Source organism: Podarcis melisellensis, assembly GCF_964234715.1.
Source record: "Podarcis melisellensis genome assembly, chromosome: 2".
Taxonomy (NCBI): Eukaryota; Metazoa; Chordata; class Lepidosauria; order Squamata; family Lacertidae; genus Podarcis; species Podarcis melisellensis.
The window spans coordinates 80,085,441-80,109,229 of NC_138529.1; the positions used below are offsets into that span (position 1 = coordinate 80,085,441).

The 23,789-nt window shown below is 40.3% G+C and overlaps 1 protein-coding gene across 3 annotated transcripts in view; it reads left to right on the top strand.

Moving 5' to 3' along the window:
• The window catches only part of CACNA2D3 (calcium voltage-gated channel auxiliary subunit alpha2delta 3), a 514,138-nt gene that overhangs the window by 361,175 nt on the left and 129,174 nt on the right, over positions 1-23,789 (top strand). For all 3 annotated transcript variants that reach the window (XM_081898304.1, XM_081898305.1, XM_081898306.1), the window contains 3 exons: positions 4,125-4,196; positions 5,381-5,461; positions 10,490-10,564. In XM_081898304.1, the coding sequence (XP_081754430.1) occupies positions 4,125-4,196; positions 5,381-5,461; positions 10,490-10,564 (228 nt within the window). The remainder of the gene's footprint in view (positions 1-4,124; positions 4,197-5,380; positions 5,462-10,489; positions 10,565-23,789) is intronic.

Consider the following 23,789-nt stretch of genomic DNA (forward strand, 5'->3'; position numbering starts at 1 on the left):
TATAGCAATGTCAATGATGGCTAAATTTTATATTACATTAATCTTTGTGAGGAAATTCTCTGATTTGGTCACCAACTCATAGTTAACAAGTTCCATTAGGAAAAGTGACTCAGCTCTGCTCACCCATTTATGTAAAGAGAAACATTCAGAAAGCTTGATGCAATGTCTGGAAGACTTGCTCTGTTTTTTTAATTTCAATTCTGCTTCTGCTTTGTGGCTTCCCACTTCTTACATAATATGTTAATGTTTTCCCTAACATAACAATTAGAGTTAAGCTGGAACGTTTCAGTAAGGCAACCACGTTAACCTTATGGTATCTTAAAGACTAACAGATTTATGGTGCAATAGATAACTTACTGTGGACTAGAGACCACTTTTTTCATATCCTTGAAGCATCTTCTGTTGACCAGGTATGAAGGATAGGAATGGAATGCCTCTTGAAATCAGTAGCAAAGTGTTGTGGAAGATGGACATATTACCTCACTGATTTTCTGAAAGTTTTTCTGCTTCCCTGGAAGCCATCGTTTTCATAGTTGACAGGTTGAAGCACGTCTCAGTTCCTGTCCTTAAAGGCCTAAGTTATCTTTGTCTGAGATAACTCAAGGGCATCTAAGGCTGCAGCCAACCTCTGGGGCTGGAGAACAGTGTGTCTTAATGGAGCGGCAGTCCTTCAGCTCATGCTGGCTGAGGTGGAAGACTGGAAGGAGGCAGGTATATCACTTCGCTAGCCTGAATACTGTCAGTAACACTTCTGCCCACTTACACATTGGGCTGGTGGAATGGAGAATTCTGTATAGGCAGCACTCCCCAAGCAGAGGCTGGCACAACTAGGTGGAGGGACACCCTGCCTGATGCAAGGGGGATTCTGTTTGCAACATAAATAATCTACACCAGCCAGTGCTGGATTTATGTATAAGCTAAACAAGCTATAGCTTAGGGCCCCACTCTCTTGGGGGCGGTGGAGTTAAAAGTATTTCACTATTAATATACTTCTTAATTGTATTTCAGTTCAACAGTTACTTTGAGGAAATACATATTTTGTTAGGAGCAAATGGCTTTAGATACCTATTAGGTCCATAAATTACCCTATAGCATATATTCAACAAAAAACAGCGACAATTTGTTGTTGACAAAGGACAGCTGGACATATAAAGGGCCCCATTACCTTCAGTAGCTTAGGGCCTCATCAAACCTAAATCCGGCCCTGACACCCGCCTCCGCCAATCTGGTGCCCTCCAGATGTTGTTGGATTACAGTTCCCATAACCTTCTCTGCAGTATTATCTGTCCTGGCTGCTACTTCTGATTTCTTGCTCTTCTTCACTCTTTTCGTATGCTTGCCAGCTTCATTTCTATACACTAATCTCAAACTACCTTCCAACACTATAAGCCAGCCGGAAAGGCAATATAGTTCACTACATATCTGTTTCCTATATTAACTAGGTTTCTTCTTCCTTCCCACTCTTAAATTTCAGTTTCTTGAGTTTGTATTTTCCATGATATTTTGCATCCCTGGCAAGAACAACCTTTAAACAGAAAGTAACCATTTTATAACTTAAAAAGCAAATGCATAATGTCTGAACAGTTTCGTTCATGTTGGGCATTCCTTTCACAATGTGCTTTCCAGTTCAGAAAATAGTGATATTTGGCAGCTGTAAAAACATTCAATCTGATGCATTAACCATTTAACACTTTGTCCTACTTCTCTGTTTATACAAATTATTAATAAATATGTTGTTTGAACCCATGGGACTCCTTTACTAACTATGTTAAGACTCTTGTCTTCAGAAGCTAGCTAATTTCCACTTGGTTTATTACCTTTAAAAAGTATTTTATTTTAGATTTAAACTTACACGTGCTTATGATTACATTATTTCACGATAACAGAATTCCTATGGATTCCAGTGGAACATACCAATTAAAGCATTTGTTTGTTTAGGCATTTGTTGACTGTCCAGGAACAACATTTCTTGGGTGGTTCACCACCTTCAAAGAGAAAACAACACCCTCCAGCTTCCACCATGTCTTGGCCTTGTTTTTTTGCCTAATTATATCAAAGAGCCATTTAATAAAATGGCTATGAAAGAATTTCAAAAGTGAATAGTTGGATTCAGAATTAAGCGTACATAACAATGCTGGCAGCAGCAGATGTGCCTGCTTTCTCCTCTGCATTGCAGCCTCCTCAAAAATGGTCCATCAAGGTTTGGGGGACCCTGCTGAATGGAAAGGCTGCAGCATGGGCAGATGGGTGATTCCCCCCCCGCCAATCAGGCAAAGGCAGCCCCAGAGAGTGGGAGCTCTGCTTGTGAAATACACTTTTGCCCAGTTTTTCAGGATCCTTCCTCCCCCCCTCAGCCCTCCCCATGCCACAGTGCATCCTATTTCACAGGGAGGAGGAGTGGAGAAATCAGTTCCACCAGCCCCATTATAGATGCTTAATTCTGGAGTCAGCCCATAACTTCTATTCAATCCCTACCTGTCAATCAGGTGTTTTAGCTAAATATACATTCTGCTAAATGTTTGGTGTTTTGCTCTTGACTTTCTAAAATACTTTGAGGTGTGGCGTTCTCTCAGTGGCAGTAGACTGCTTGAACAATTGTTTCTCCCTGGGGAAATGGCAGTGTGTTTTGAAAGCTCTTTGTATGTGTAAACTATCCATGCCAATATACATTTGTAAGATGGCAAAACTCTGCATCCACCAAAAGTGCTGTGCTCCAGGACACTGTGGGCACACACCTGAGTGCATACCCCACATGCTTCCTGGCATTACACCCTGGAAACCTCAGCCATACTGTCTGGACCCATTGTTGTGCTCCTACAAGTGATGTCTCTGTGGCTGGGAGGGAACGTTTCAAGATCCCCTGGCTAGAGGGGATTGAGGGATGTGTGGGAATTGTGTGGGAGGGAAGATCCAGAGAGAATTTTTTTAAAAAAATTCCAAACATATGCCTGCCCCCAACCACAATTTAGTGCATGTGTGTGTGTGTGTGACTTAATTCTGTATATCCTGTCACCGTGTTAATCTGCCACTTAATGTGCTTTCTAAATAAATAGTATATTGAGTAGTAATCCATATAAAGCAATTCTTTATATGTGTACTTTGTTCATAAGAATACATGAAAGGCTATCGTATATTAACTATTAATGCCTCAACTCCCACTGACTGGCAAAACCACATTATACCAGCTTTACAGGTAAAAAACTTGGAGATATGAACTTTGAGATATGAGGAATCATATAAAGACTTAGTTTTATATTCTTCCAGGAACAGTTTCGCAAACAGTCAAAATTGTCCATCACAAATCTACCGGGGGTGGGGGAAAATATGTCCCAGTTTTTCTAGTCACAATCTTAATATGTGGTTGCCATGTGTTTGGTGACAACATAGAATTTGATTGTTTCCCAATGCTGGGGCTGAATTTGGCCATGGGAAAGCAGGAGGTAGAAGACTGGCTCAGCCACCGAATAGCACTGTTTTTTCGCTAACAGGGAATTTGCCTGTCATCTGTGTTTGCATGAGCTATATGCAGTCTGTGAGCCAGGAGTTCACGGAGGTCAGCAGCATTGTCGTACATGATCTTTAACATAGCTGCAATGCATTGGAGATTGTGGAAATGACTATGGCTGAGAGCCATAAGCTCTCAACTCACTTCTTACCAAGCTGGCATGAAAGCCATGTAAGAAGCAGCCCAGTGGAGTGTAGGTATTAGCCCAAAGGCTACCGTCATCTACTACCATCAGAGGTTCGTCCTGCAAAAAGTTGTGGACAATGCAGTAAATTGGATCCCACGAGAAGTGGAAATGTAAAGAAAATTAAGGGAGATTTGTTTGAATACAAAAATATTCAATATATATCCAACAGATGAGTAAAAGATTACAGTAATAGATTTCTCTTTCTTTAAATGAAAGATGATTTCAACAACACCTTCCAATAGGCACATGATTTGGACTGAGCCTCACTCAGATGCACTAAAAAGCAATGCAATGCAGGTTGCAATGGGCTCTTAAACATCATTTCCATTAATCAGAAGATAACTTCTTTGGATGCTTTCATAGCTATGATTTGATAATGGTCCCATCTCATATTGCTCTGTATTAATATCTCTTCTTATTTTTTAAATGTAGCTTGCAGACGATCAGGGATTGGTTTTGATGACCACTGTTGCCATGCCAGTATTTAGTAAGCAAAATGAGACTGTAAGTACTCACGCCATACACCAGCCATGTGCTACAAAATCAGCACAAATGTGAACGTCTTGATGAAGCTATGCATTTCTCGACTGTTGGTATCCTCTACCTTCTCCCCATAAATGTGTACTTGGTGTTAAAATAAATGCCATACAACATACTTAGCAGCAAAGAACTGAAAAGTAAACTTTCAGTGGTGCTTGAAATAAAACGCCTTGTCCCTTTTTAAGAAGAAGCACACATTAAAAATACAAATATCAAGGTTTTAAATACAGTTTAGCATAGTGGGGTGTTTTGGACATCAAATGGGATGCAATCCAGGTAAAGCTAAATTTTATTTATTTATGCTTGGAAGCTATTGGTTTCAATAGGATCTAAGCACCCCAATCTTTCCCTGAATTGTTCAGATTTGCCACGCTATTGTATTGGGCGCACAGCAGCCTACTGTTCAAGGTGGAATAGATCACAGGTAGGAAAAAGGTAACACGTGTGCACCTGTAACCAATATTACCATAGAAATTCCCTGCAACAACATGTGCACATGTTTGTGCATGAGATACTGTACATCTGTGCACACAGACACAAACATGTGTGCTTTTGCTGTCACTGTAGTTTTTCTGATTGGAGCAAATGTCTGTAATTATTCTTTTCTTAGACTAGTGCTATATATATCCACAAATATATCCATATATATCCATATATATATCCATAAATATTTCTACTATATTTCTATAATAGGGATCTGGGGTTTTAAAAATCTATTTCCATTTTATATTTGCATTTACCTTGCCCTTCATATTTAATTCTTGCCTCCTGGGCTTCGCAAACTATTTGAAACAGAAGATAAATTGCATTTTTCTATGCCATATTTTGTCTGGATGGGGCTTCCTGAGTCAGGGTGTTTAATTGAAAGCATCCTTATCAGCTGCAACTTTGCACACAACCTTTGATTTTATTTCTAGGGTAGGAGAAAGAAGACATCTATTGATTTTGTTTGTGTGCGTATTCAGCCAGATTAGCTGCAGCCACCTATAATACCTTGTCAAATAGTTGGAAGAATTAGCTAGTTATCGGCAGTGCTCAGTGCAGTTTTAATCCATATGGGAAATACTTATTGACTGAATTACTGTGCTCTAACTGTAATTGTTTGTTCCAACTAATCTGCATTTTTTCCAAACAATCTTTTAAAATAGAGATCGAAAGGCATTCTTTTGGGAGTTGTGGGCACAGATGTTCCAGTGAAAGAACTTCTAAAGACTATTCCAAAATACAAGGTAAATAACATTTTGATTACCAGTTCATTGTGTTGAATTAGAAGTAAATTACATTTATATGCTACAAAATATCTATTGAATCCGGATATGCTTTTCTGCAAATGAGCAGCGTCTTCTGCAAGGGAAGGGGCTTTTCTTAATGTAACACACAACCATTGTGCAAGCAAAGAGAAGTGAAATCCAACTGTGTGGTTCTGTAGCGCAAGTTCTTGTGCAATCTCTTTCACAAGGCCTTGTACAACATTTGACAGGCATTGCTCCAAGTGTTGCACACCATTCCAAGATGTGTTCATGCTATAAATCATGGTAATGAGCCTTCTGTTATTTGCAGAATATTGTCAGTGCTATCATTTCTTCAACGGGTGTAGCTCTAGAGGGGGATCCAACCCATATTATTCAAACAAATTATTTATTGGGTGTGCTTCTTATGTATAATAAAGCCAGTCTAGGTAAGCTTTCTTCACAGATCATTCCCCCCAAAATGCAATCCCAGATCTCTTAATACCTTAGATATTACTCAGTAATGTACTATCCCTTTTTCAGAAATGGCTACATTTTCCAAATCCTTTAAAAAGAAGTGTGTTGTTGTTTTTAAGAAACCCTTCAAAACTTTGCTAAGCATATTCCTCAAGCTCCTGCATGATCATAATAATAACTTACAAGCCCCAGACCTCGCTTTCTGGAAACATCAATTTGCTGCACCACGTGGATGTAAGAGCGAAGCAGAACCAAATCCTTTTAGTGCTTCTTCCGCTGTAGGGCACTGCCCAGTTGTGTGGCTACCACTGCTCAGGAACACCCAGTGCTGCCAGTGGAGCTTAGGAAGCAAAACCAGGCAGCAGACTGTAGGGAAAACTCTTAGGAAAGATACTTAAGTTTGCTATGAAGGAAGGTTAGTTGACAGGGCTGGGAAGGAATTTCGCACACATTCACAACTGGTGTGGGTCTTTGACCTTCCTCGTAGCAACATTTGTGTTCTGATGGTTGTTGTTCATTATTTTATATTTCACCACAACTCATTATTGCAGGTGGAGAGGCGTTGGGTTGAATCCAGAGCAGGGATGAGCACCTCTCTTCCCTCTGGGAGATCCCCTTAAGGGATCCTGGGTGGTGCTTCAAGGCCTCAGGGAGGTAGCACACCTACTGCATTCCAGGCTGTATGATAGGATCATGGTATCAGTGCACACAGTGGTTGGCCTGCAAGCCATGCAACTTCCACCAACAGCAGCCTGATAACTAGATGCCATCCCATGCCACGCCAAAACTCAGTGAGCTGTAGCCAATAAAGTTGTGGCCTATTATAACCCACACAAGCCTATGCGTGGCTTTTCCTCTCCCACATTCCACACTGCAGGCTGCACAATATATCACTGACTTCCTTTTGCTTAGCCAAGCTTCAAGAATGACATAAGATATTGGGCAAATGAGAATTTTAGATTCAAGTGGTTGCTATGCAGCTAATGCACTCCTTTGCTTGTGAAACTATAAGCAAATATACAAGAGGACAATACATCAATACCCACATGCACACACACACACACACACACACACAGAGAGAGAGAGATTGTTGATTTAAGCAGTTCTTCATAGATTCCAAAAAAAGCTTGAGTTTCTCAAACACATTTTTTATCTTCTGTAAGATTTGTGTCGATCTATCTTACTGGAGTTAGAATTTGGGTATGCAATTACAATTATTGCCCAAGGCTCTGAATTAGCTACAAAGCAGTCTTGAGGAGAAATTCTCATATGTGATTTGGTATCTTCAAGATTTGCTGAGGTGAATAGTAAGATCTAAGGCAGCACCCAAACTAGTAGTTTGGGTTCAAACTGTAGCTAAATAAGGACAGGGCTTTGGCAGTAATAGTAAATTCTTACATCACAATTTTAAGTCTGCCAATGTACCTTGTGCAATATAGTTGATAATATATGTGCCAAAAAGTACAGTACCAGTTTCAAGTGCACTGGACTGGAGTCCCTTTTCATTGTCCTTAGCCATTTCCTTCAAAGCAATCTGATTATGCACCACATTGTATTAGAAATGACCTCAGTTGATAATTTTCTGTGTGTGTGTGTGTGTGTGTGCAAGTACAAGTGCACACACGCGATGAGGGCTGTTCAAGGGCAGGTCAGCCGTCAACCTCTTTGTACCATCAAAGCTGTGGCTCTTGAATTATGTTGATTCCCTCTTCAACTATAGTCCCTCATGCCCCATAGCACACCATTTCCCTGACCTTCAAGAGCAGCTTTTCAGGGCCATGGGAGAAATGGGAAAGCGAGGGGATGGAGAGGAGAGAAAAGCCCTATTTTGTAAGCAGAAACCTGTTTATGCTTCGCTGGATCCATCCCACCATTTCCCTGGTGGTATATAAGATTGATCCTTACTTTAGAATGAACCTTATCTGAAGAGAGTGGCCTTTCATATAAAGTAATGTGACCTTTAAGCTAGAAAATGTCTTGAGAACAGTCACAATTGATTAAGAGATGATTTGAGCAATTTTAGAAATAAGTTGTATTATGCACTGCAAAACACACACACAGCCAACCCAGCAGGTTTAAAACTATTTCCGTATTTGATCTGCCTTCCCAGCGGTAAAGCTGTGTTGTACAGAACATCTGCCAAAGCTATCAGCAGCGGGGTTTTTTCACTAGGGGACATTTTAATGACTAGACATCAGTGATTTGAAGATACATTTATTGCAATCAATGAGGGCAGTCAGCTGTGTAACAGAAGCATTGTCAAAAGGGGTAGGATTGCTATTGAAATAAGTGCAGTGCTAAATTTGATTATGCATGTACTTTCAGGCCTAATACAACACTACATTGCTCTCAGATTACTTCCAATATATCTCTGAGGTTTGAAAGTGGAAATTGTATGAGCCTCTGAATTAGAAATAGTCCTTTTTTATGCATATAGTATTATGTCCATCTATTATTATTTTTTTACTCTCTTGATCACAGACAGTAAGGTGCCTAGGTCCAATTACCAGAGTCTCCTATTGCCTTTCAGTACTGAAGTGGTTTAAACCAAATCAAGGTTTTTCCTTATCTTGAATAAGTTTAAAACAACAACTTCCATTTTCCGTGGAAAATAAAGAGCAGCACATCTTCTGCACTTGCTAATTATGTTTTAGGTTCCTCCTTTCTGATAGATCATATTGCTCAGCTAACTTGGAGTAAAGGAAGCAGGGATGCTTCATTTTTCTCTTCCCTTCTGTAAAGCCAAAGTTCTGCTGCTAGTAGAACTGGAGAAGGGGTAACGTTTGCCCTGCCAAAACCCTGGGGTGTAAATGGTAAGCATCATAGCCCAATCCAGGATATTTTAATTTAAAAATCTGAGGAGCCCTGAGCAGGCATATTTGAAACTCCTTCCCTCATTTTAATTTAGTAAGACAGCTGGATTTCTCGCAAAGCACAACAATTGAGATTTCACATTGAGCTCCGTCATAAGCTCTGTCAGTGACAGCTGTGCCGGTTTCTGGGAAGACTGTATTTGGGGGGCTTTCTCATCCAAAGGAACCACAGAAACTAAAATAAACAAGACTTGCTTCCATATATTCTAAGGATGGTCGTGGAGATTGGGGGGGGGGGGCAACTAGAACCTTCTTAAGCATCTTCTTGCACTTTTTCCTGGCATGGGATTCTATAAGTGATAGGTGTCTACTTGTAACAGGGAAATCCATCATATAATAATTTTACTTTTACCTGTTCCAACATATGTGTCTATTCAGGAGTAAGCCCAATGAGTTCAGTAGGACTTACTCCCAGATGAGTGTGTATAGGGTAGTGGATTAGGTGAAGTCCAAGTTATACTGCTGGCTTAATAAATAAATAAAAAGGCAACGAGTGAAATACTAACATTTGACAATAGTGGGTTGCCATACTGATCAATATGTGTTTTAGTTTAAAGGGATGGGATCAAGAGAGAGAGGTGTGGCTAAGGGGGGAAAAGAAGGGGCCAAGAGCCCCACTGTGCCCAAGGAGCCCTGGAAGCCATCCCACAGCCACTACTGGCAGCACTAAATGCGTTAGGTTAATGTGTATATATCTGTTTATTTCCCCTAAAATACAGAAGAGAGTGAGAAAAGATGCTTGCATGCAATGAGGTGGATGTTGTAGCTCTGTTGTTTCCTGCAGGGATGTGGAACCTCAGGCCCGGGAGCCAAATTCAGTTCTCCAAGCCTCTCTGTCTGGCCCTTCAGTTTGTCCCCATGCCACACACCTCACCTCTTTGCATCCTCCCTGAGTGTCCTTGAACTCTGGTAATGCTCTTGCTGCCTGGACGGCAGATAGAGCAGGCTGTGGAAATGTGTCTAGAAAAAAACCATCCTGAGATCTGTGGATTAAGGGCAGTATACAAATTCAATAATAAAAATAGTAGTAGGACAGTCATACCTTGGATCCCGAAGGCCTTGCATGTAAAACATTTTGGCTCCTGAACACCAGCAACCCGGAAGTGAGTGTTCTGGTTTGCGAACACTGTTTGGAACCCGAATTTCCGATGCGACTTCCGTGGCTTCTGATTGGCTGCAGGAGCTTCCTGCAGCCAATCGGAAGCTGTGCCTTGGTTTCCGAACATTTTGGAAGTCGAACGGACTTCTGGAACGGATTCTGTTCAACTTCCGAGGTTCCACTGTAGTAGTAGTAGAATTTGCCTTTTATCTTTTGCTTCTAGCCCTGCCCATCATTGTTATGTGACACCCCAAGAAGGTTGCCCAGAGCTCCAGACCCCAAATATACTGAAGTCCCCACAGCTATAGGGATTTTTTTTACTACATGTTAAAGAAAAGGGACTTCACTTGAATTTGAGCAAAATGCTTTATTGCTAAAGGCTTATAACTGCCAAGTTTGAGGTGCACAATGCACCAGGAAATTTTCCTGAAAACCCACTACTGAAATGTATTTCTGTGCGGTTCACATTTTTTAGATGGGTCTTGTGCCAGAGAACTTCCTGACAGTTTGTGTTCCAAAAGTTTACCTGCTCTGTAGGCCCTATTTATTCAGGTTCTTTTCTTTCCTATATCCTTACAGTTAGGTATTCATGGATATGCATTCGCAATTACGAACAATGGATACATTCTGACTCATCCAGAACTCAGGCCTCTGGTAAGATAAAAAAATATGTTGACTGATTTTATACATGCCGAGATAGATATGTTTACATTTTCTTCTTCTTCTTAAGATATACAGAATTAAAGAGCAGAGTATAATGGTTCACAAGGACGACTACTAAAAAGACTACTATTTAAACTTAAATACTGCAGACATTTTTTCCCCTAGAAGCTCCAATGCAAATAATAACATAAGCCTTTTGGTGATACAGAAATGCACAGGTTGTATGGTGAGAGACCCAAACCCCTGCAAGTGCAAGGCAAAGCCATAAATTGCTGCAATTATGTACACTTACATTAAAGTGGAATTCTGTGTTCCTAAGTAATAGCCCCTATTTGTCATGTTTAAGTGGACTAAAATTTCTAAAACTGTGTGGATATTGTATGCAAGCTCCTTCTCTTCTTTATCTTCGCTTGAAGGATTATTTCCCCCAATTACTCTTTTTTAAAAAAGTGAAAATTCATTTCCATTACCCTTTTTGCCTTCTTTTAATTAACCAAAGTCAGAAAGAAGTTTGATGTGCCTGTTATATAAAAGTTTATTGAATGATAGCATAGGCTGTAGCTTCATTTTTTTGGTTTTATAGGAACACTTTAAGAGTTTCATCACCATTGAATCTAACTAAAGGAGTGGCATTAGGGAATTCACTATAATATAATATGGATGCCATTTCTCAGGTAGGCACTTAATGTAATTATCAGAATTCAACAATATATAAGCAGAAAGCAGCAATATATCTCAGAAGGGTATTTGCATATTTAAAAAATCAGGATTATTGTACAGAAGGATTGATGGAGTCATAATTGGAGCTTTCACAAACATTTATCCCTCTAACGTTTGGATTAGGCATTACACTTGGTTAATATTTACATTTGAGTGGTTTTGATGAGAAGATGAAATTGTCAGAACACCAACATTTTCCTGGCTGTTCCTCCTTCCACCCCCAATAAGTGTTTTTTTTAAAAAAAAATAGAAGAGTGCAAAAAGGCAGTGGAATTACTTTTTTGGTATAAACTGTTTCATTCTAAATTTAGACAAAGTATCCTACCTATAAAAGCTGCTTAGTATTTTGGGATGGGAGCAGCAGTGTAAAGCTGGGGGTAGCAGCAGATGTGATGTTAGTCATGCTATTAGCAATTATGTGAATTGCTTCTCAAAGTGGACTGCAGGCATGAGCAGAGCAAATCGAGAGCAGGATCCTGGTGTGGGGTGTCCCTGCTGTGGTCTCAGTCTAGATCAGGCCCCCTGCACCAGCTTGTTTTAATTGCAAATAGCAGGTGTTGTGATCCCAAATCAGAACTGCAACAGGATACAGTCTGCCTCTTGTGTCTGCCTCCTGTCCCGGGGCCGTAGTCACTTCCAGCACCTGCAATTTGCTTTTAGATTTCAAAACACTCATTTGCTAATTGCTTGAATGGAGCCTTCCTTAGTTTATCATTCAGTCTTCTAATGGGGTGGGGCTTTGCTTCAGACTCCCCCCCCCCAACATGTAGATTGCAGCAAGCTTAACCTTGTTCTCTCCTGGTGTGATTACAATCGTTCAAGAGAAGAGTGGCTGAAACAGTCTTATGCATTTCCTATTTAATTCTCTCTCCCATCCCGCCCCCCCCAATACCAACCCATGAGGTAGATCAGTGTGGTTTTCATTTTAAAAATAGGGAACAAATTCCAGGATTAGTTGCTGTCAGGGAATCTGTAAAAGGGAATAAGAAACCCAGAATCTCCCAGATCCAACACAGTGGCTGCAATGGATATTGTACAAAGCTAATCTGGAAGTGGTGGGTTGAATCCAGCGCCGCATGTGTGAAGTTCCACTCACATAATGAGATTTCCCCTTATGCATGGAAGGGGCTGCAAGGAAGAGAAGTGTGGTGCTAGCAGAGCAACAGCAGTGGATGCTCTTCAGTTCTTAGATTAGCTGCTGAGTAACTGTCCTTTCCAGCTGGGCACCCTTGTTCAGAATTGTATGCAGAGTGTAAATGTTATGTTCAGTCGTATACGTAACCTTGGTTCTGGGGGCAGGGGGGAGGGTACAAGAGACAAACCTGTTTGTGTGCATACATATTGTCTGGTGTGTCCCCCCACCCCTCAAAAACAAACAAACAAACAAATTACCATGTACCACTAATATGTGGCCAAGATATAATCAGTACACTTAGCTTTGTCATTAGTACAGCTTTTAAAAAAGAGTTTGTGAATAACTCTTTAAAATGTCATTTGGGTAAACAGGATTTCTTACAACCTGTATAGTATCCTTCCCCACCTTTTCTACATCAACAAGTTATAGAAAATATGGACAAATATCTCACCATGCCTCGTTCTCAGCAGTGAAATTTAAAAGAAAAACTCCTGGAGAGTTTAATTCTAGTTTATTATTGCTAGGTGGAACACACACAAACTCAGCAAATGTTGTTTCACTTAAATATAGTTTTCTGTGAGTATTCAGCTTTTGTTCAACTCTATATATTCCTTTGTAGATATATGTGATGCTTTGTAATGTATTATAGGAAAATACACACTCTTTGAAACCAGTTTTGCACTTTAAGAGAATTATAAGAAGAATGTTGTTTTCTGGTTGGACTAGATCAAGAAAGGAAGTAAATCAAAAGTCCTCAGAAAGCTTTGCTAATAACATTGTTAGATGCTATTTAATTTCTGCATACGTAGGAACAAAATGTCAAAAGAGTCCGTTTATAATATTCATGGATTCTTTTAGAAACCTCTTGTCCTCCCCAGTTTCCTAAAACTCCCACATCCTATTTTACTGACATTATTTGATATACTGAACAAAGTCACACGAGCTGTTTAGAGTGGTCCTAAAGTCTTTCACATCTCCCTCAATGAGCATTACATAGATGGCTGTGAGCCTATTGTGCCCATCCACCAAAAAACAGAACAAAAAACCCCCACAGATTTCCACTCATACAACTGGATTTCACCTTCTGCTCCCCCTGCAGGCCCTTGTATGCTGCTCTGTTATGGGAGACCCTTTGGAGCAGATTTTGGGGGCTATTGGGAGTTCCATTAGAGGGAGAGGGAGAGACAGAGAGACAGAGAGACAGAGAGAGAGAAGGGAGGAAGGGCAGCCCTGTGGTATTCAGGGAAGTCCACTCATGAGACATTGGATTTCATCCTATGTGTTTACTAGATCCCATTTTCTTTCATGGCCTGTTTCTATAATGATTCAAAAGGACACAGAAGGATTCATTTGTGTAAACATGTATATGCTGCAGTGATACGTATCGCATTCAAAAAGAGCATTTGAACTAAAGCCTTGTGTGGACCATTAGTAAACACATAAACTCCTTTATGTGCAGCACCCCCCTTATTTTGCTCAGCAGTACATACCTTTCTGTTCCATTTAAATGAATGGGTATCCTGTTTCTGCAAGGAATCTATGACCACACAAAATGTACATACTAATTGTAGAACAGTGATCCAGGAGGATATTCCATTTAGTTATGCTCCTAGCTAAAGGACTGTGTAAAGACTGTGAGATCTGTTCAGATAGTATTCAAAACAAGTTCCTCGGCTTTCAGAATCCTTTAATCCAGATGGTGGATCTCAGGATTCTAGTACAAAGTAGGTCCTGCAAGGCAGATATCTTCCTACATGGCTCTGTGTTACTTAAAAGTAACACAAGGGCACTTACCTTGTCTTCTGCCTCTCTTTAATTATGGGTTCCATAAACTAGATCTCATGCATTCCTTGTTTAGGAGGGAAATGTGGAATGAATTCCAGCAACAATAAATGATACAAGACAGATTGGCAAATGATGTAATCTTCCTTCCTTGTTTTTGTTCATGACAGCAGTTTTTTTAATGGGAAAAAGTGGATGTTTCCCTTCCTCACATCACTGCACATCTCTGGCTCATTACCATACACAATCATTCCAATGGTAAGTGCACAGATAAATAAAACTGTGAGGCCAGGGAGCTCACTACATTATATGCATTCCGTGGGTTTTTAGGGTCCTGATTTTTATTTTTATTTTAATCTGGATCCTTCAGCATGGTTTCATATCAGCACAGCAATAGAAGGAACTTAAAAGCCATCTCCATTTTCTCATTTATTTGAAGGCTGTGAACATATATCCTGATTAGCTTGTGTATGCTGTGCAGGTCAGAGGTGCTTGTGGGATGAAGAGCAACTTAATTGCAATGAACTCAAATGATAAACTAATAACCAGTAGTAACTAATGATATAAAATTCCCATTTAATGTTTTATTTATTTTTAGTGGTGCAGTGATTACTGGAATGGTTTGTTACGGTGGGAAAATTGTAAATGTGAATGGGCCAGAAGTCATTATGTGTATGAAGGAAATTTGCTCTCAGATCATATTGGGACTATGAAGATTTTTAAAAATGATGTGTTAGCCATGCAATAGGAGGAGGTATTGTGAAATACATTCCCCTTTGGAGGGGACTAGAAAAACTGGCTAACATGTGTAGTAAGTGTATTATACAAAAAGTCAAGTTAAAGCTCTCTAACCATTCTTCATTTCAGCCATATTTTGATTGATATATTTGCTGACTTGAACTTTATAACTGAATCATCTTGTTGAGATTCTGTTCCCTGCCAGGTTTACACAAATTAGAAAGGGGGGACCTGTGACCTTGCACAGGTTGTTAGACTACAACTCCCATCATTTGTGCCACTTGGGGCTGATAGGAGTTGGAGCCTAACATCAATCTGGAGGGTTCAGCATTCCTGACATCAATAACACTTTGAATTGTGATCATTGTCAATTAAGTTGACATTCTCTTGATCAAGTCTTCAAGAAGAAAGCTAGTGTTGACCTTCAGAGGAGTGCAGTAAGTTTAAATTAGCCACAGAATCTTCCAAACCCTATGGATAAACAAAGGTGAGTGCAGCTCAAATCATCTGAGCAGCTTTCCTTATAGATACTTGTGCTGGTGATGAACTATGTAAGATCAGACATTAGATGGCAGCATAGCACTGCCATGTATAATCAACCATTGACATAGCCTTCACTGGAATCTGAGCAGGCAGAGCCATTATTCAAAACACACACACACACACACACACACACACACACACACACACACATGCATGTTTTGAATATGTTGTGTTTATGTAAAAAGTGAAAGTTAAGACTTGTATTGAATGTGTTTCTCTTTACTGCAAAACACAGTATTATTAAAATGCAGAAACAAAGCCCCACTGGCATAAAATCATATATGGCAACAAGGAAACAGAAACTCTATATGTTTCACTTTCTGCTACATTTGAAAGCTCCGTTTGGCTGCAGCATGGAAATATTAACAGGAAATGTTTCCACGGTCCAAAGAAGCAGCCTTGAAAAAAATGCATATACTTAAAACGCACAGAGTATGTATATATATATATATATATATATATATATATATATATATATATATATAATCTCTTCCTCTCTTCCACAACGGGAAAGCTAGTAGGCGTCAGAGAGACAAAAAAGGAAAAACACCAGCCACAATTCAAAACACAATAGTAATGACTCCTCTTGTATTACAGATTGGAATATATAGTAATACTGTGTAATACAGAGCACAGGAAACATCCTCAAATTAATTCCATTTGTTCTCATCGTGTGTCTTAAAAACATAAAATTCTGATCTTAATACACACACACACACACACATGTGTGTGTGTGTATATATATATATATATATATATTATTTGTAAAAAAAAATACATTCTTAGGTGTGTGCGTACACACACACACACACACACACACACAGACTGTGTTTTGTTACCCTACATCATGATATAGTATCATTCACAGAGACATTCTCACATGCTGAGTGTCAGCTGGGCTGCTGAGTCCAGCCACTTCAATCAGTAACTTAGTTTTTCTTTTTAGTGAGTGAAAGATACTCAGTCACTTCGTTGACACCTCTAAAATTGTCGAGACTCTTCCTAAAACTTTGAAGAGCATTGCCATCCCCTAGTTCCTCTCCCCCAAGTGATGAAAAAGAAATTGGGCTGAATGAAGGCTTATAAGGGAGTAACTGCTCTGAGAGACCCAATCAATTTAGAATTTGGGCAGAATAATCCCAGTTTGTGCTGCTCGCTATGGTTAGGAGGTGTCCTCCTGACAGGCCTCACCAGCAGTGGGCTGCACCACTGCAGAGGCCCTTGCCAAAGGTGGTATTTCAAGCAGCGGTAACCAGCAGTAGGTCCTCAGAGTGATTTGGGGGAGAGGTCAGAGCTGGGCTGGCAATGGATCAAAGCAAACACAGTTCCTGGAGAGGAGTCTAATTTTGGACCCCTGAGCTGCAGCAGCCTGAAGCTAGCACAGCAAAATAGGTACAGCATCTCTTCCCTCACCTCCTGCCTTAGCCAGCAGGAGCCAACAGCAATGAATCTGCCACTGCACACCCTTGCTCCTGTTAGAAATGCACCCTTAAAAGCCTACACTACAGTATTTGGGCTTTCATTGTGAGCACATATGCACTCAGATTTTCAGTGGTTTTCACAAGCTACCTGGCAAGCTGTCCTGTGGACCAGCAGTGGTGTTCTGTGCTTGGACCATCCAAAGCTCCTCATCAAGAAATGAGCTGCCTTGTTCTCAGCCATAGGAACCTTCTAACCATTCTTTAACATTTGTTCCATGTAAAGTGCCTTGTTGTGGTAGATGCAATGATGCCAGCTCTATAGCCAAGTTTGTGTACACAATCTTTCTCCCTTGGTTATAGATGTTTCAGCCACCATGTATCAGCATGGACATTGCAAGTGGGACAAAATTAAGCCCATACTGTATAAATAACATTGGAAGTGTTTTAAATTAAAATGCCAACTATGTTCAGGATATTTCTCCTCATACTGTCAAAATTTCTCAACGGACTGAGAAATAAATCCAGCTGAAACAAATGGGACTTAATTCAGATGCATTCTGATCCAAATAGTGCGCTAGTATAAATCAGGGGCAATTAAAAGTTTACCGCCTCTGAATATGGAATTTTGGCTCTCATAACTATTGAAATCAGTGCGCCTTTTCAGTAAAATCTGGTTTCAGTTGAGGTGTAGGTTTCTCAGTTTGCTTATTGGAGTTATACAGCTTTAAACTTATTTCTGTGGGACTATTCGCTCTAATAAAGTTTAATAGCATGTGTAAATGCTTCCAGTTCTGAGTCGTAGCCAATTTCATGTTGATACCGCATTAAGACGTTGGTCTTGAAAAAGCAGTTGATCCGCTACTTTCGGGTTGAGGGACCTGTCGCCCTCCTAGTAAAATGGTTCCAAATGGAACAGAATACTAAATATGAGCATACTCCAAGGTTTGACATAAACACAATTTGAGAGACAATAAAATATGAACCTTCCTTGGAATGCGTTAAATGTAATCTTGTTGTATAGGATAGATCTCAATATTGTGCTATTACAGACACTCCATTTCAGCTTGCCAGGTCCAATCATCAGCCCTCTCTTTCCCCTGCACACTGCTCTGAGGGTTCTCCTGACCCCTCCAGACCCAATTTTGGTTGTACAGCGGAAGAGAGGGAAGCCATTTTACATAAGTGGAAGCCCTTGCACAGGCGAAAACTGCTCCAAGAGTGTATTTGTAAGAAAGTTGTTCCACAAGAGTGTAGCAAGGAAAATTCACCAGTCATTCTTTGGAAATCATGAACTTGCTTCCGAGTAAATGTGATTATTGTTGAGCGTTTAGGATTTTGAACTATTTCTGTAAACTGCTTGAAGTTTTGCTAAAATCAAGTCGTATATAAATGTTAACTCCAATCCATGACTCCAGTACTATTATTGTCCAAGAGCAAAGTGGTGTGTGTTCTCCCTGCCTACTTAAATGTATCAAAGGTCTTGGGGATAATAAAGTAACACATTTCAGCTTAATAATTTGGTTTGCCGGGGGGATGCAGAGTAAGGGGGAGACTCCTTGGTCCTGAACAGGATAACTGATCCCCTGAAAGACCAGGTGCACAGCCTGGGAGTCATTTTGGACTCACAGCTGTCAATTCTGTGTCCAGGGCAGCTGTTTATCAGCTCCATCTGATACGCAGGCTGAGACCCTACCTGCCCGCAAACTGTCTCACCCAAGTGGTGCATGCCCTGGTTATCTCCTGCTTGGACTACTGCAATGCACTCTACGTGGGGCTGCCTTTGAAAGTGACTCAGAAACTGCAACTAATCTTGAATGCAGCAGCTAGACTGGTGACTGGGAGTGGCCATCGGGACCATATAACACTGGCCCTAAAAGATCTTCACTGACTGCCAGTACGTTTCTGAGCACAATTCAGAGTGTTGGTGCTGATCTTCAAAGCCCTAAATGACCTTGGCCCAGCATACCTGATGGAGTGTCTCCACCCCCATCACTCAGCCTGGACACAGAGGTCCTCCTCCAAGGGTCTTCTGCTGGTTCCCTCACTGCGAGAAGCAAAGTAACAGGGAACCAGGCAGAGGGCCTTCTCAGTAGCGACGCCCTCCCTTCAGATGTCAAAGAGATAATTTTAGAAGACATCTGAAGGCAGCCATGTATTGGGAGGTTTTTAATGCTTGGTGTTTTTATTATGTTTTTAGATATGCTTAAAGCCACCAAAGGTGGCTGGGGAAACCCAGCCAGATGGGTGGGGTATTAATAATAATAATAATAATAATAATAATAATAATAATAATAATAAATGTTATTTGTTATTATTTTACAGCAGGCTATTGAACTTTCATTTTCTCAAACCATAAGCGAGAAAAAGACATTGAGAATCTACCACAGGGTTTGATTCCCCGCTCCCAATAAATGGTATTTTAAAATATTGAAATAGAGATTCAAACCACACACCAGGTTTTCCATGCGTTGTTAAGAGCTTCTATAATAGATCATACAAAGACAAGAGGAAAATAGCCCCCTGCTGCCACTTGGCTCCAGAATCTGGGGTATACTCTTTTTTCCACTGACATTGGTGCCCACATATGCTAAGAACACTGACTCCTGGTCAGTACCCTCTTTCATCAATTTATCAAAACATTTCATGATGCCCACCAACCTTCACACCTGCATGCCAAAACCCTGTGATTTCAATGAGAAAATCTGCCACTAGGAGCACTCTAACCCAGAAGCATATAATTGATGAAAGGATATCAGCTCATCACCATAGCTAGTTTCTTACTTTTTCAAGCATTAGGCCCACTTACTCCACACTAGCACTGCATACAGGCCATCAACACCAGTATATTATCTCTTTTAACAATATGTATTTTCCATCAAGGAAGATCTCCATATTAACAAGTTTAGCTAGGTCAGGTACCATTTGCACTGAGCTCTCTGCATTTGCCCTGCATGAAAATAATCATGCAGTTTGCTTCTCGTCCCACTCCTCTTCGATCGCTTATTCTTACGACCACAAGCATGTGACAGTTTAACTCAGCTGTTTCTTTGCAAGCCACGTGATCTCACACTTATTTCTAGTCACGTAGGATAGCTCAGTGCAAATGAAACTTTACTTACAGGCAAACTACAACTCATGTACGTAATAAGAACACAAATTCCCAACATTAGTTCAGATTTGATGACAGTATTGGTTTCATTTTTGTAGTAATCCTATATTCTACAAAATCCTATTTGTTCTTCTTTCAAAAGGAAGTTAACATGAAAAATATTCACAAAATCATAACTGCCCTTATACAATTGTTTTCATCATTGGCCTTGGTAAAGGAAGTTGTGTGTGTGTGTGTGTGTGTGTGTGTGTGTGTGTGTGTGTGTGTGTATATATATATATATATGAACGAAAGATTAAAAACTTTCCCCTGAATACGATGGCAGTTTTGTACCCAAAGCAAGTTGCTGAGTTTAAGTTACCGGTAAATGTTAACAGCCACAATGCATTGTATATAGCAAAAAAGACCCAGTGTATTTAAAGATTGCTAAACCAGTATTAAGGCTTTCATAGCTGTAAATTCTGGGAAAATTTGTTTCTCCTAATATAGAAAAACAGAGAAATCCAAGTCTCAGAGGAAACATTAATGCCCCACTTAAACGGTGTTAGCCTTTCATAAGCAGCAAATCTCATTTCTCTCTGGGGAGTCCTGCCTGAAAACTAAGATAACCTACACTTACCCTTGCTTTTTCAGAGACTCCATAAAACTCTACAGCTGTAGCTGACAGTGGAATATTTAAATGATTTGAACAGTGTAAATGCCTTGTGTTCATTTAAATAACTGAAGAGTTCAATTACTTGAATGTCAACAATTATTCCTGTCGGAGTTTACATGTTAAAAAAGAAAGAGCATCTGAATCCCTGTGAGGGCATTAAATTGCTATCTAATTAGCAATCCTAAATTACATATATTAAAAAGATAATTAACAGTTTGAATGCCTTGCTGGAAAAACCAGTTGCACATACAAATGAAATGCAAGAAATTTGGTAGTAATATACTTGCAGTTTACTTTGCTTCTTTACTTTCAACTTTGACGTTAGGTAGAAACAAGCTCACCGAGTTTTAAGACTGGTAATGTTGAAATGATGGCAGATGGTTTAAATTATTTCCACTCTAAGAAGATATAATTATAAGCAGCTGTCAGTTTTACATAATCCTGAATGATAAGGTCTTAAGAATGCAAATTAAATCCTAAATTAAGAGGGTTTGCCGTGGAAAGAATCAAGTACACGTCACACTACTAATCTGCTTGTATGTGGTTGATCTGATCTGAAGGTATTGTTTACCCAGTCTTTATAGGTACATAAAGATCTGTGCACTATTTTCTCTGTCATTAATTTAGACCAGGGGTAGCCAGTGTGGTACCCTCCAAATTTTATTTAGCTCCTATCATCCCTGGTTATGCTGGCCGAGGCTGATGGGCATTGGAGTCGAATGGTAGCTGGATGGCACCATGTTGTCTACCCCTTATTTTGATCAATACTTCTTAAAGCCTTGTAGTAAGGAAGCCCCTTTTAGTCATGCTTGATCCATTTGGCTCTCCAGAAATACAAAACAGAGGGCAGATTCTCTATTTCATATGACAAGATTACCACAAGGCATTTTACCACAAGATCCAAGTGCTTTAGGCTATTCCATACAGCTGCCTTTTCACGTTGTGAAAGTAGTATTTACCACGTTTTTTTGGGGGGGGGGGGTACTTTTGAAAAGCAGCAAGTTCCAGCTGTACTGAGGACTGACTTTATCTCCTCAGAAGTAGCATGAGAGGACAGCCAAGGTAAAAATACAGATACCTCAGCTGTATAATCTGTCTATAGCAAAGGTTCTCAGCTCAGAAAGAATGGGGCTTTGAGGGCCTTTAGACTCCAGGCTTGTGGGATCTGCTCTGCTTTTAGTTAGGTTTTTTTACTAGAACCCCAAGATCCACCAATGAGAGTCAGAACAGTAATGGGGGTGTCGACATATTCTTAGAATTAAGTAACAGAGTGCCTCTGAGCATATTCTCATAGTCCTGTCACACACAAATCCTACCCCAACAAACTTTATCTCAGCAGCCTAATTTAGAAGGGTGTCGTTATTGTTATTATCAGTGTTGCTGCTGACAGAATCCTTGTTGATATGCTGTAAATCAGTCTGAGATCTAGTGGAAGCTGATCTATCTTCTGTCTAGCCAGGGCATTCTGATCTACCTTCTGCTTCAAAGTTATCCAAAGTTGAAAATATCTACAGGAGAGGTGGGTGAAGTTCCAATAGCTCCCATTATCAGTTGCATTGGTGGATTCCTTACAATACTTGCATTGTTATGATTAGGTAGGTTTGATGTATTAGGACAAAGACTTGCCTGAGGAGGGATTAGTCAGCTTCTTTTCATACATTCATATATTCATGCACTCCTGCATTGCAGGTGGTTGGACTAGATTACGCTCAGGGTCCCTTCCAACTCTACAATTCTATAATTCTGTGGTACCAACAGCTGTTTATATCTATTTAGAAGACTTTTTCACTTTGAGAACCAGAGGTTTAGATGTGTTCTGTGTTATTTGTAACATAAGCGTGTACGGGGGGGGGGGGGGATGAGAAATCAAAATTTTCTCATACGTTACATTGCTAGGGGATTCTTTCAGGGCTGTACATCTTTATTTGCTTCCCTTTCCCCCCCTGTGTGAAAGCTGAGGTTTATTCCCCCACCCACTGCCCCTCCTTTTATGTGACATAGTTAAGGGTTGGGTTTTTTCATTGCATTATGGGTTGGAAATTTTACTGCATGGCAGATTGCTACTGCCAGCTGGCATGGACATCCAATCCAAAATAACTGGTCTTCATTGCCAACCATAATCTAAGAATTTCTGGATTAAAATCTTAAATTATAGCTTTGGTCTGCAGCTCTTTCTTTGGAGAGGGAGGGAAAAGGTTAGCTCTCATTCTCTTATAAGAAAGCAAAGAAAGTCACACTTTTGTTTAATCTTAATCTTGGGAGTTTGCTTTTACAAGGACCCTTTTATGAGTGAACACATTTCAAATGCTTTACAAATTCAGGGCCCAGCAGGGCTCAGTAAAGGATCATGCTCAGCTACAAAATAAATGCAGCTCACATGATACTAGGATTGCAGGAAACCAGGTTTTTTTTTTTTAGCAAATTAAATAAAAAAAGCTTAAAAGCCTGCCAGTGGAGATTTAAACCGAGAGCCCGTGCTGCTCCCAGACACATCCCCAGGGGGAGAGTTGTACGTATGCCAACTTAATTCTTCCTCTGGGAATTTAACTCCGATAAATGGAGCAGAGAGGTAGTTTTGCAACTCCAAAGGCTGAAGCCTAACTTCCATTCTAATAATGAAACCCAACACTGGGTGGGGTTCCCTAGGCTAGACTTGTCACGTGATATTTCTGCCTTACCTTGTTAAGTGCTCACTCGCTAAGAAAGTATGTTGTCTAGAGCCAAGGATATTAGCAAACTGGATTTGCATGTTGCTTTTAAAATGTTACTCTTCCCCTCCCCCTCCCCATCTCCCTATTACATGCTTGAGTCATTTGGATATTTGAACTAAACAAATTCCTTATCCCACCGGCAACACCTGGCACTGTTGCGTGCCCTTTTTAACTTCTGTTTCTTCCATCGATGCAGGGCAACAAGATCCAGCAGAGGTTCCTGCTGCAGGAAGATGGGGGGTACCTTCCCACTGTAGCCCGCTCTCTTCAGGAAGGGTTCCCAACTCTCTGGGGAAGCTTTCCAAAAAGAGGGGGGAAATGGTGAAAATCCCCTCTCCTTTCCCCGCAATGGGATTATTCTGTGAGTGAAGTTTGAAGCAGAAGTAGAGCACTGCTGAAATC